This window comes from Meleagris gallopavo, chromosome 2 (assembly GCF_905368555.1).
Source record: "Meleagris gallopavo chromosome 2, MGAL_WU_HG_1.1, whole genome shotgun sequence".
Taxonomy (NCBI): domain Eukaryota; kingdom Metazoa; phylum Chordata; class Aves; order Galliformes; family Phasianidae; genus Meleagris; species Meleagris gallopavo.
In genome coordinates, this window is record NC_139405.1 from 100587027 (window position 1) to 100600641 (window position 13615).

Here is a 13615-nt window from a genome sequence, read left to right on the forward strand (position 1 = left end):
AGCACAGGACATCCATACACTATTGCAGCGCAAGGTGCTCTCATGGATGGCATTTTAGGAAGAAATGAAGCAGCCTAGTGCTGATATTTGGGAAGGACCAAAGGCATTTTCTTAAACAGCAAAGCAACAGGAAGGAGGTACGTATCGCAGTTGACTGGAATAACCAACAGCTGCCTGCCCCTTTGCCCTAGTTTCATCACAGATCCCTTTCGTCTGCCATGGTAGGAAGCCATTTCCTCTTCAGGTGTATTAAATCAGTAAAATGTCTTTTATCTGTTACTGCAAAGGAGGAAGAATAGAAGGATCTCCGTTTCTTCTGTTTAAAAAGAGAACAGTACTGAATGTATGGCATACACCCAACAGCTTTGGATGTTTTCCAGTGCAAGTACTGCTTTAGTCCCACTGGGTGTCTGTCCTGCTCTTAACATCTGACCTTATCAGGCATCAAATTTGCCCAAAGGTCTGGAAGGTTTGAGTACAATTCCCTTTACTCGGCTTATATAAGTAGCAAGCAAACAGAAGGCAACTGAGTCGTTCAACTGCAACCAAGGCTGCAACATGAGCTGATATACTGAAGGGAATCCATGCTTTCTATACAGAGGACATCTGCTAGAGAACATGGATCAACCACTGAATAACACCATTCTAAGTCAGTGCCATACAGACACAGCTTAGTGAACCCTTCCTGCACGGCACTGAAGTACTTCAAAATTAAAAAAAAAAAAAAAAGAAAAAAAAGCAGACCAATCCAGGCTACTGGTAAACATTTCATAAAAGATTTATTTAAGTATCAATTATCACAAAGATGAAAATACATATAAGATTAGGAGCATGCAACCATCATCTACATTTCTATTTATTCCCTTGCATTGACAGCACATTGTAATACAAGTCCTGTGCCAACCTCGCTTCTTCCTGAAAATACTATGTTTCAGGACATAGGATAAAACAAAAAACCCCACAGTAAGGTAACATATGAGAAAAGTGCAAAGTAAAAAAAAAAAAAAAAAAAAAAAAATCATGTATATACCACATTCAAACCCCTCCCCCTCCAAAAACCAAATAAAGGCAAACTGTCATCTTGCTGCACAGATTGTCTTTATCATCTACTTTACAAAAAATGAATATAAATTAAGGGCATGGTCCTGCAGACACTTATGTTTGTAGCTAACTTGAATCACAGATGGGCTCAGTTGGTATTAGGAAAAGCCACTGGTTAGTCACACGCAGAAGTTCCTGCAGTAGAAGGCCCTAAGGCAATAAAATGTTTAAAAGCATTAAGAACAAAAATTAAAGCAAACAAAATCACTCCCAGATGAGTTTTGCTTACTAAGTTTCTATCAAACATTTTTAAACAGTTTGCTCCTAAAGTCCTGAATATTTCTATTACTTAAGCAGTTTTGCAAGATTGAAAGACAAAACCCCCAAGGAGCTGGTACAGGTGTGAGTGACCATACAGGGTGCTTCAGGCAGGTATGTAGGGAGGTGGAGGCTCCTTCTCAGGCATCTTCACTGCCATTTCATAAGTTGGCAGAACATACTAAAGAGAAAACATTTTGAAGAGATTAATGCATAAGGCCGAGGGTACAAAAAGCCCAGAATGAAAATATCTACACACGCCCCACTGCAATTTATTTCTCTGTTGCAGGCTAATGTAGGGACCTAGTGATGTCTCCAGTGAGCTGGTGACAAAGGGAAAGATGGTGCACAAACAGCTCACTGCTGCGCTGACCCTAGGCCAGTAGTTCCACCCCACTGCCTCTTGGTTTTGCAAGCAGCATGGAAGGCTTTGATAGGTGCAATCAGAAAGCTGCTCTTAATTACAAGAAAAAAATCATCAGATTTATCCCTGTAAAACCTTCCTGTTTATGTGCTGTGAGAGTGCAATGCCAATCTACCCTAAACAAGTTAAAACAGCTGATGTTAATCCTCCCATTCTTTGTTCAGAAATCTGGACAAGACATGTAAACATGGATGCTGTGCTTTTCTATTCCAAAGTTAATTTCTGATTCCCTTCACAAAGAGGCTTTACCTGTGGAGGTGCTTCAAAAGCAGGGTACACTGCTATCTCTGGCAAATTTCTGTTGCTGATGTATTTATAGCAGTTCCATACACAGTTGATTAGATACGCCTGAAAGAGGAAAGATTTCTCTTTTTAAAGACCTCATATATATTAGCTGATTCAGAAACTAGATGCTAGATAACTTTTGTATGACAAAAAGGAACTTATCTCAATGTCTATCGACAAATAGATACACACAAGGGATGCTGCTTATTAACAGGTTTAGTCCTGTTTAGTCTTGCTACCACAATGACTCAGGACAGGATGAACCCCACAGATCTTAGCAAAGGAATCCACAATCTAGCCAATTCATCTGTGAGCCTCAGCACTGCTAGTCAAATTGATCCCTAACTGGCTTATGCTTCTGTGCATCTCAGTCCAAACTTGCTTGCAGGAGGACAGGCCAATGTGTGACAGCACAATCCCACTTACCCAAATTCATGTTATTATTTGTCTAACTACATGCAGAAGAGAGAATGAAGCCCAAGGAAAGGACAGCACAGCAGAGCAGCATGATATTAAGCTAACATCAGCTGCTGCAGAGAGACATACCATCACGCTCTGATGACTGCACTTCATTTTTATGATTAATCTTTACACTCCTTGCACCCAGATTTACGATGATTAAGATTTTCAAACTTTTATCTAAGTAACGCGTAAGCAACAATTCAATATTATTTCATAAGCATATCTATAAATATTATTTCCACATATGACAAAAAAAAAAAAAAAAGGTATCTGGAGTCTTCATTCCTGCTCCCTACTAAGGTGCAAACATGCCCCACTGCAGGCAGCACACAAATTCATGGGAGACAGCAGTGCACCACACGTATGATTGAAGTTGTGTTCTAACTGAACATCCTAACAGGTCAGCAATTGCACTCCAAGTTAATTCAGTATATCTGTATATATTGATAGCATGTGAACAGAGCAACTCATTAAATGGTCACAAGCTTAAAATTGTAACTTACCTTTAAAATGATAAATAAAGCAAAGAACACCAGAACAATAAACAGAAGACAGCTGGAATCCAGTGAAAGAAGATCATCTTTGTAAGGGAAATCCGGCTAGTTAAAAAAAAAATAGGGGGGGTAGAGAGAAATGGAGGAGATGAGCACAAACAGTACATTTACAAATATCAGACACCCACACTTCACGCCAAGTCCTGCCTAAATTATCCTCTCAGAAACAACGAGAAATTTACTCTCTCCTTTGTTCCTTCTTTATCCTCCCACAAAGCAGAGCTTTTATCCTGCTTCTGTCCTACAAGAATGGGTCGGTGCAAAAGAGAGCTACCTGTAAGGAAGCAGTGTACTTTCTGTAAGACATTTTCTCTATCTTATACTAGGACAGATGTCCATGAAATTTCCTTCTGAGCAATTGCAGCACAGCATTCATACAGGTCCTTTACTTGAGAGGCCTTTATTGACTTAGTACTAGTAATCTCTTATCGGTCCAACCAGTTATGTTATGTCTGCAAAGCAGAAAGCAAGAAGAGTTGACTCCAAACTTAGAAGAGGAGCCAAAACACACCAAGGAGCTCCTGCAAATTTCACTCTCTTCTCCCCTCTTCTCACATTAACAAGGCTTCTCCTCAGTACTCATTTTTGTTTTAAGAAGACTTTTTAAACATCTGCTTGCACAGATCTAAACACCAGCCAGAAATAGCTTGTGATCCAAGTCAGTTGCTGGTATATCCAACCCACTGCATCTTTTCACAGTTAAACATAGGCAGCATTAATGAACATTCTGCTGCTGTTTCCTCAAAGTCCTGCTGCAAAATGAGAACAATACAGGATGTGAAAAGAAAAAAAAAAAGGAACCCTCAGAACCTCAGGTTCCATCCTATGATGTCGTAGACTCTGCATCCATCAGCCTTGCCCTATACTGACTCTTACTTTTCCCTCTCACCCCAACCAAGTAAGAGTTGATGTTTTTATTCTGCAGTAACAAACATGCCACAGAACTACATTATTCAGCTTGCAAAATCTTTGTGCCAAGAGTGAATTAAGCACAAACAGTTTAAACCAACATCTCCTTTCACAGATGCTTTTCTCCTCCCCATAGGTTTCCATTTAGGGAGAAATTACACCATCAGTCCTTCCACTTCTGATAAGATCTCATGCTCACAATCACCTTGTCATCCCCTATGGCTGCTGCAGTCTAAGTTACTCTTTCTTAAGCAGCTGCAAGATCACAGAATCGTTTGAGTTGGAAGGGAGCTCTCAAGGCCATCTAGTCCAACTGCCCTGTAATGAACGCAGACACCTACATTTCCATCAGTGCTCACAGTCCTGTCCAGCCTGAGTGTCTCCAGAGATGGGGCATCCACTACATATCCAGGCAACCAATGCCAATGCTTCACCACCCTGACTTAAGAAAACTTCTACATCCCCCCTCCTTTAGTTTGAAATCACTTTCCTTTGTCCCACCACAACAGACCATGTTAAAAAGTCTGTCTCCTTCTTTCTTACAGCCCCCCTTTAGATAAGGGAAGGTAACTATCAGGTCCCCCCCAGAGCCTTTTTTTGCTCTGTGGAAAATAATTCGAGCTCTTGTAGCACTTATCAAACCAAAGTTCAACTTCAGATGAAAAATACTCATGCGAGCTGACAAACGCTTACCAACTGATCCAAGTAATCCTTGATTCTTGGCAAGTAGGTTAAAGAACTGATTGCAACCAGGCAACTGACCACAAAGTCAAAGAGTTGGTAACAGAAAAACGGGATCAGCCAGCCTACACGGTGCTGGAAAAGAAAAAACCATCTGTAAGATATTCAGTTAAACATTCAAATAGCAACTTTAAAGATACAGACTGTAAGTATACTTACAGCGATTGCACCATACACCATCATTGCACTGATTGTGAACATGAGGAGGGAGATAGCAAAGAGGACACAGGCATTTTCTGCATTAAAAGAAAAAACAATTTAGAGTCAATCATTACTTCACGTTACCACACTGACTGGTACACAATCTCTATACATAAAACAGTTGAGAGGGAAATCATGGTTATCTACACAAACTGGAAACTGCAGATTTGAGTAACTCAGTTCTCTACTAAAGGGAAAAGGTTTGGCTCAAGAAAACCACCTGGCAGCTGGAAGAAAAAAAAAAAAAAAAAAGGCTCTGCCTTAATCAAAAGCCTTCATAAAGCTCAGACATAGCAATTAGAAGCCTGACAGTATAATTGTAATGCAGCGTAACAATGCTTATTTGCAGTATGTCAGTGCTCAAAGTATGCTGCTGATTAATTTTACTACTGGAAAGACTTCAAGTGAAGTCAGCACAACGCCGACCTTTCTGCTTGAAAGTGCTTGGGTTACATAATTTGGTCACTGGCAGCAGGAACAGCACTGCTGCTTAAGTACCAGTAAGGAAAACAGGAAATGGCTGTGTGGAAGGTATCCTATTATTTAGGAAAAAAAAAGCAGTTGAACAGAAGCCAAATGGTAGCAGAATCCAGGACACCCGTGGAAGCTGAATGATAAAGATTCCCCCTGAGCAACATGGTTAGTGATGACAGAAGCACAGCTGCTTTCCATGAGTTAGATTATATTCACTCTCCTACAGCAAGCACAGTTTGTATTTTTAAACACAGAGAAAGAAACCAGTTCGAGCCTGTAGATGTTGTAAGCTCCTGATTTTAGCAAAGCTGAAGCCAAACTCCTGTGGTTCACATGCTTGAAAACAAATTATCTGCAACCGATCTGAAAATTATACCACATTTGCATACCTAATTCATTACAAGATAATAATAACTACATACAGAGATGGCATCAAGAAGGCCCTCCTGCGTTTGATATGCATTGTCTTCATCAGAAATTGTGAATAATAAACAAGTGTTAAACTCATAGTGACAAATCCTTAGAATAGAATCCACACAATATAATTTTGGTTGTGCAAGTGGATGAAGCCCCTTTATAGCCACAAAACCTTGTTTGCTCCTTGTTCCTGCTCTCATTTCACTACTAATATACATGAGTTACGGCTACAGATGAGAAGTCAGGTCATGAACAACTTTTGGCTTCAAGATGCATGTTAGGAGATACTACTTCTCTGAAAGAGGCACTGCAATGGGCTGCCCAGGGAGGTGGTGGAGTCACCAACCCTGGAGGTGTTCAAGGAATGTTTGGATGTTGTGATGAGGGACGTGGTTTAGTGAGTACTATTGGTGACGGGTGGATGGTTGGAGTGGGTGATCCTGTGGGTCTTTTCCAACCTCAGTGATTCTGTGATTGTATGATAACTAACAAAGACTAAACTGGAACTCTCCAAATCCAGACTTGTGCTGGACTGTTCATCTTCACTCCAAACTAGACCTTGCTAAATTTCAGTGTAACAGAAGATCTGACACATTAGAAGTGCCACTCAACATATTTCTGCTCACTTAAAACAAACCCAGAATTTAGAAAGTATGTACACAAATTTACATGTCATACTGGAGCTAAGAAACTTGGTCATTGGAGACAAGAGTTTGACACCAATTCCACTTGTAAACATTTTGCAGTTCATCTGTAACAACAGGCCAAAAACTAGGTTTAATTTTGCTCTTTCTGTTCTATGCTTTCTGTTGTTTGGTTTCTCTCAAAATTTGATGTGCAGAATAAATACTTCCCTAAAGTATTCCATAGTCTAATTTTCCCTCGTAGAAACGTACTGTGCTTTTCTCTCAGTAGACTTGCAAGCCTGTAGAGCTCTTTCCTTACACTCAGGAGGACCAACACAAATTCCAAGAGCTTCCTAACAATAAGCTCTATTTCTGTTTTACCGACCCAGCAAGGACAAGAAAAGTTCACAGAGAAAGCAAAGTACTGATGTTCTACATGTATTGAGTGTTGAAGAAGGCCAAGAAACCTTTAGAAATCCTGCTGTTCAACATGCTTAGGAGTAACATGAAGTAAAAATAATATTCCATTAACCTCAGTTACTAATAATTCAAAAGACACTCAAAAAAACCCAAGGAAATCATTTTTAAAAGCTGCATGCCTTCATGATACACCATTGTAAGTCGAGTGCACTATGACACTGCATTTTTGTTGTTGTTTAATTGCGTGGAAGAGCTGTGCACCTACCAGCCATCCTCTCAGAAGCATAGTAGTTTCCAATGACTTCATACTGGATATTAACAGTTGGCACTACGTTTGGATGAGTCACCTCTACAGTCAACAAGATGCCCATCAGCAAGTTCACCACCTGAAAAAGATCACAGTTACCTGGGTAAGTTACTTACACTGTAACAGCTCTGATCATTTTAACAGCACCACTAAGTCTTTCACTTCAGTTAGAAGCAAGCTCTTTGCTTTGCCTATTGTAAAAACGCAGGAGGGGGCCATAACTTAAGACCAAACTGCAAGCTAATTTAGTTAAAGCCATGCCCAGAAAAATGCTGGATGCTTACTAGTTTTAATGAATTCAAAACTAAGTAACTTTGCAAATGAAGAGGATGGAAGAGCTTGTAGTCATTCAAATGACACAAACAGATACCAATTGATCAAGGCAGATTTGTGAGCTGGAAATAGTTAAAAGAGGCAGGAATGAAAGGGTACAATTAGGGACACAATGAGGCACATTTGGAAGAGGTTTTCCTTCCTACAACTTTAAAGGCAGAGGTAATTTAATACACAAATAAGGTACTGCATCCCACTCTTCCAAATGGTGTTAGGGTACAGGCAGTACAGATGGATGTGCAAAGGGGAAAATCCATGCTACAGCTCACATCAGCTGCAGCTTGCTGCCTTCCTCTCCCTCATGTTAGCAATTTACAGAAGCTATGGAGAATTGGCTCTCTTCTACCTGGAACATTTATTAAAACCTCCTCAAGTCTTATCAGACAGGCTAAGCAAACAAATAGTGAAAGCTGAAGAAATCTTGCATAAAGGCTGAACTCCAAAATCCATGAGCAGTCAGCACTTGGCTGTATGCTTACCAGTACTCCTCCTTACTGTCAAAGATTGCTCCTGCTTCCCTGTTTTGGTACAAACCAGAAATGCTTTCAGTAAGACTCAAAGAGTCAGAAGTAGATTAAAGCTCTGGAAAATTGCCTTCACAGCATTTATAGGCTGGTCAGGATTTACAGGGCATAGTTTCGGTTATTACTACCTGGAGAGAGAGAGGCCAAAGAAAAAGGTTTCCTACTAGAAACCTTCACAGTAGTATTTCCAAGCCGCGGCCATTTTCCAATCAGTATTCAGCACCAGCAGCAGGATCTTTTGCTCCAAATGAGGCAAAGAGCAAGAAGAAAAAAAAAAAAAAAAGGAAAAAAAAAAAGAAAACCCCCACACAGTGCCTTGCAGTTTCTCCTAAGATTATTTGCCAGAGATTTCTTCTATTACTGGCATTGTTCCAAGAGCCTATGATGGTCGCAATGGCAAATCTACGCACAATACAGAAGCGTTAAGTAAGGGAAATAGTTTGACAACATTTAAAAGGAGTTTTAGCTATTAAGGTTTAGAGATTAACACTTACACGAAAAGAACCTTTCAGTGAAAGGTGGCAGTTGTGTAAAGCACTGACATGGCATCGTGTATTAGACGAACTTATGAGGAATTCCAGTTCTTGGTATCCTTGCTTTTATGCCTTAGAAATAGCAGCTAGTAGTAACTGGCACTGAGTTTGCCCACCAGTATCTTCAGTCTCACAATACACTGATGTTTCCCCTCACAAGAGTTTGCCCTGTAGGAGACCTACTCATCTGCCACTGGTTTAAATGCTTTGATTTTGTTCCGCCATCGTTTGAAGGTACAGAACGTGATCTTTTCTCACCGCTCGTTTCCTCCATCTCTCTTCTGCCTTTCTGCTCTCAATGCATTTTCAAGCTTTTTATTTCCTTCCTCTCTGTGAATGAATCAGAGCTATCAAACTATGTTTTGGAAAACACTTTGGTTGTATTTATCCTTATAAGCTCATGTCATGTCTAGATATCTGGTTGCTGAAACATTATTTCCTACTTCATAAAACACAATGAGACTTGTTCAATCATAGCCCATTCACTTACTGTTTATACACCATCACCATTTTAACTCGAATAATGATTAAGTTCAGACTAAAAGACAAAATGACTTCATTGCTGAATTTAACTGCTGCGATAGGCTATCTGCCTGCAGATAAGGGCAAGCAGCACTTGCATTAACACGGAAGTACAGAAGAAATTTTAGCTGCCAGTCCAGTCTTTAAAACTGAAAGCTTTAATGCCTTGCTATTACACTCATGCAGCCCTAGAACTGCCACTGTTTCAGTTTTCTTTTACCCACGGTCCTAATTTAGCATAAATAATTCTTAGCGACATCACTAGCGAAGAAACACGGTTCAGAGTATCAGAGTTCAGCCAGAAGTAGTGTGCAAGGAAAACGGATTGGCTTTGGAACGCCTCTAATTTGCTATGTGAACAGTGTCAGTTTGATCCTCCTCCCCCTCCAGCCTGGATCAGAGAGCAAAAACCAAACACCTCTGCCAATTAATACGGCAGGGCTTCCACTGCTCCACCGTTGCTCTACTTGAATCGTATCGCAGCACTGAGCAATTCGTCATGTACAACATATGGATTTATATTAAGTTATAAACAACTCCAAATAAGGTAGCCTTTCAAGCCAGAGCCTGTATTTTAGCTGCAGCCTTTTCTCTTCCATGCAAGCCTGATAACAGCAAAACCACAAGGCTCGTTTCAGCTCCACAGTCAATGCAAACAACAGCAAGAGCATGGCTTGGATTGCAAGGCATCTTCCAAGTTTTAACAGAACCCACTCACCACAAATAAAATTAGTAGCTGGCAATGTAATAAATGACTTTCTGCTTCAACCAGGTAACAAACTGAGGTTACACAAAGACATCTCCAGGGGTCCCTTCCAACCTCAACCATTCTGTGATTCCACACATAGAAACATCAGCTCCCTGTACGCTCAGAACTCAAGGGACTCAACAGTAATGAGCATTAGCTTTTTAATTACTGAGCTCTTATCTCCACTGTATATATTTAATGGCTAATCACACACTTCTTTGCGTCTCTGGAGGCCTAGACATAAAATGTAGGTTTCCCCCAGCACTCTGAGTGCTTAGAAGAAACAATTCCTACTTGCAATCTGCTTACACAAGCAGGGAAATAAAGTGAAGCTGCCTGCACAACTACACTTCCCCAGCTTTCTCTTAGTTTCCCAGTACTTTAACACATCCTTGAAGAAACAAAATGAGATAGTTTCTTGGCAGTGCTTTTCTGTGTGTCTGTGAGTTCTGCTTTTTTTTTTTTTTTTTTTCCTCTGATCTACTGAGAAAAGCATATTTTCAACAGGGTATTCCAGAGCTTCCAGCACTATTATAATCCTTTACATTTGGAAGTTGTGCTCGGAGAAGAACCATCTCCAGAGATGCTCCTGATGCTCCTGTTATCCAGTAGCACTCGCATCATTTTGATTCCATCGCTGAAGTTTTCTGCCAGAATGAAACAGCCGCTCCCTCCCAAACAATGCTGTTACTTTCAGGCTGTTTATTGAACTCTGATCCGATTTTGCCAATGCAGCGTTCATGTTTCCGGTCTCTGGAAAGCACTGTGCCTAATAAGAAAGTTTACAGGAAGGAAAAAAAAAAACTTCAAAGCCACATGTTTGCAATTACGAAGCTGGGAATAGGAGGTTTTCTTTCCTTCCTACGCAGGACAGCAGGGAGCATTATAGAATAAATCAAGCTAAACTAGTCCTGAAAATTAAGCATGGTCCTCTAGAAACGGTCTGAACCCAGTTTTTCACAAAAACAGCTCATCTGTTTATCAGAAGCAGCAGCAGCAAGCAGACTGCAGTGTGCTTAGAGCAGGCGGGCGTGTGACACGGCACCAAGAGCAGACATTTGAGAAGATAACACCGCTGCTCCCCACGGACCGACAGGAGTACACCTTAAGGACAGTAACATGTAACTGCTTCAGTGAGGAGGCGAGTTCATTTGATACGAGATTTTAAAGTATTCGCATAAGCAAAAATCAGAAAAAAATGCCTGAAGTGTTACATAAGAACAACGCATATGTATTAAAAGGCCAAAACTCTTATCTTACTAAAACATCTGGAGGAGATTACTACAGCGCTCCATTTTATGGTTGGTATCAGATTCCTCCAGGGGTGCACAGCACGAGAGCAGCGTATCCACTAAATACAGGCTGGCCAAGGCCTCAGCCACACCAACCTACAGCTGGACTGCATATTCTACCTGCCTCCTAAGAAACAGAACATTAAAATTCCCCCTATCTGTCCCACCATAACTTACAAGCAGATCATTAAATTGATTTAGAAACATTTATCACCAGCTAGCGCCTGAAAGATTGAAATTAATGATTAATATAAATAAATTGCTTACTAATGAAAAAGTCTGAACAACCTGACATGCCTTAACCCATTTATGTATTTGTTTTTTTAAGGAAAAGTTTGTCAACAGAAAGATTAGTTTTATTTTCGCTGTTTCTCACCTTTTCTCAGCTGGCATCTCAGAGGAAACCAAAAGAAACGATTTCAAAGGATTTGGTAGGTTTATGACAAAACACAGCAATCAAGCCCCTCAGTGGCACCCAGCTATCCAGAATTCAACTCTACTTTTTCCTCTAATAGCCTGCAGTCACATGAGACCACAGGACACTTTGCCTGTCACCACGCCAAGACTTTTTCAAGTCTATAAGCACTACGGTATATCTGTAGATTAGGAGAGGAGGAAAAGGTGTTGCATCCATGAGCTAAGAAGAAACAGCAGCTCAGAAACACAGGAAAAAACTGAGTGCTACCAGGTCTGGCGAAACAGAAAGCAGAACCACATCCCTCTGAGATCCGGGGTTTCTCAATAGTCCTGCTACCAGGAAGCAAAAGTGTGGAATGCAGTCAGGTACATTTGATTCATAAGAACATGAGCAACTCCTTGCTAGTAAAGGTTTACACTTGTACTTGACACAGCAGATTGATCAACTTCCAGAAGTTTCACAGTGTTCCACAACAAGTTACATGTTCTGTACTACAAAGGACTTGCTCTTTTATATGGACTTTGTATGAAGTTTAGAGTGAAATCAGTGCCAGACCATCTTCCCTATTCTTTTCCGGAAAATACAAAAATATCTCTTTTTCTAGAGTTTTGCTGCGTTTCTCACACCCTGCCCCACTTTCTCCGATCATTCTATCATTTACCAGAACACTATTGCTAAAAGGGAAAAAAAAAAAAAACAAAAAAAATCAGTACTCATGAGAGACCGTGAACTCGCTAAACTTCAATCCCCACCTATTTCTGCTTCTGCAGAATCAGTCTGTGTGCATGCCATGGCATAAGAACTCACTGTTTTCCATTTTTTACCATCAGGAGAAGGGTAAAGGTGCACAGTTTGGCTACAGCTCCGGGAGAACAGAAAAGCTGTGATGCAACCTGTTTACATCATCCTCACATTTTTACTGCCCACGGCGGTAAGAGGAAGGAAAGATGAGGAAAGAAACTGAATAAAAGGGAACTTGTTTGCTCCATGCCTTAACTCGTGGGTACTGTTCTCACGGGGTTTTTTTTTTTTGTTTTTTTTTTTTTCTTCTTTTTTGTCTTTTTTTCTTCTTAGTTCAAAACATCTTTAATACTTCAGCTGCAGCTGTGCTGAGAGTTGAGGGCAAAGGACAGACGAAGCTGCTCAATATTCACACAGCACCTGCCTCTCAAAGGCTACACACCACTTGAAGGCACATCTCTTATCGCTTATTCCCCACATGCCCCGAATTCCACCTTCCTCCAGCTCCTCCCGGCCAAGGACACGCTCAGCACCGACTGAAAAGCCGCTTCTAAGCCCCCAAACTAAGGAGGGGAAGAGGAACGCTAACAGCTCAGCTGCCACGGCCTTCAGCTCTCACTGCACTTTGTTTTCTTCACCACAGTGAGGGACGTCGAATGCTAGACAACCCCGGGAGGGCTGAATCACCTCGGGAAGCCCGCGCATACGGGACGGCCGGCGCCCACACCGCGACCCCACGCGGCGCCCCCCGCGCAGGGCGCATGCGCGCTGCCCACCCTTCGCCCACCGCCGGGCAACGGCCAGAGCCCTACGCATGCGCGCTGCGCGCAACCGGAACCGCCGCCACCGCCCCCTCGGCCGCCCCCCGCGCCAGCTGCTCACCATGTACCAGGTCCCTAAAATGATGGTGCCGGTCCGCACATGGCAGCAACCGCAACAGCGAGTACTGTAAAAACGGTCGCGGCTCCGCTTGAACGTCATGTTGGCAGCTGCTCCGCCACGCTCGCTCCGCCGGACACCCTCCTCCGGACTCGCCGCTCGCTCTCTCCGAGCACTTCCCCTCAGCTGAGGGCCGTAAAACCCCCGCTCTGGCGTCACCGCCTCTCCGACCAATCGCGTGTCGACAGCGGAGGCGCTGAGGGGTGTGCCCTGCGGGAGGGCCTACGCGTCGCCGCGGCAACAGCAGATTGGCGGCGCCGCGGACCAATCGCAGCGCCCCGAGTGCAACGCCCTGCCGTTCACCTGCGCGGCGGAGGGGTGGAGCTCACCTGAGGCGAGGCGCGGTAGGGGCGGTCCGACGTCCGCCATGTTGGGGAGGAGTCGTC

The 13615-nt window shown here is 42.3% G+C and overlaps 1 protein-coding gene across 1 annotated transcript; it reads right to left on the minus strand.

Moving 5' to 3' along the window:
* Window positions 1–754: 754 nt before the first annotated feature.
* LAPTM4A (lysosomal protein transmembrane 4 alpha) lies at window positions 755–13380 on the minus strand. Its single transcript, XM_010707968.4, has 7 exons — window positions 13173–13380; window positions 7138–7258; window positions 4894–4970; window positions 4687–4809; window positions 3034–3129; window positions 2033–2131; window positions 755–1540 (listed from the first exon to the last, which is right to left on the minus strand). Exons 1-7 carry the CDS (start codon window positions 13269–13271, stop codon window positions 1466–1468), a joined length of 690 nt encoding a protein of 229 aa, XP_010706270.1. The 5' UTR covers window positions 13272–13380; the 3' UTR covers window positions 755–1465.
* Between the last annotated feature and the right edge of the window lie 235 nt (window positions 13381–13615).

Excerpts from the sequence above, each read along its gene's own strand:
- LAPTM4A (XM_010707968.4), bottom strand. The coding sequence starts at position 13,271 with ATGACGTTCAAGCGGAGCCGCGACCGTTTTTACAGTACTCGCTGTTGC. Across the intron at positions 3,130-4,686 it reads AGGATTACTTGGATCAGTTG|CCGGATTTCCCTTACAAAGA; the intron begins GTAAGCGTTTGT and ends TTTTTTAACTAG. Across the intron at positions 1,541-2,032 it reads CTTTTGAAGCACCTCCACAG|TATGTTCTGCCAACTTATGA; the intron begins GTAAAGCCTCTT and ends TTTTCTCTTTAG.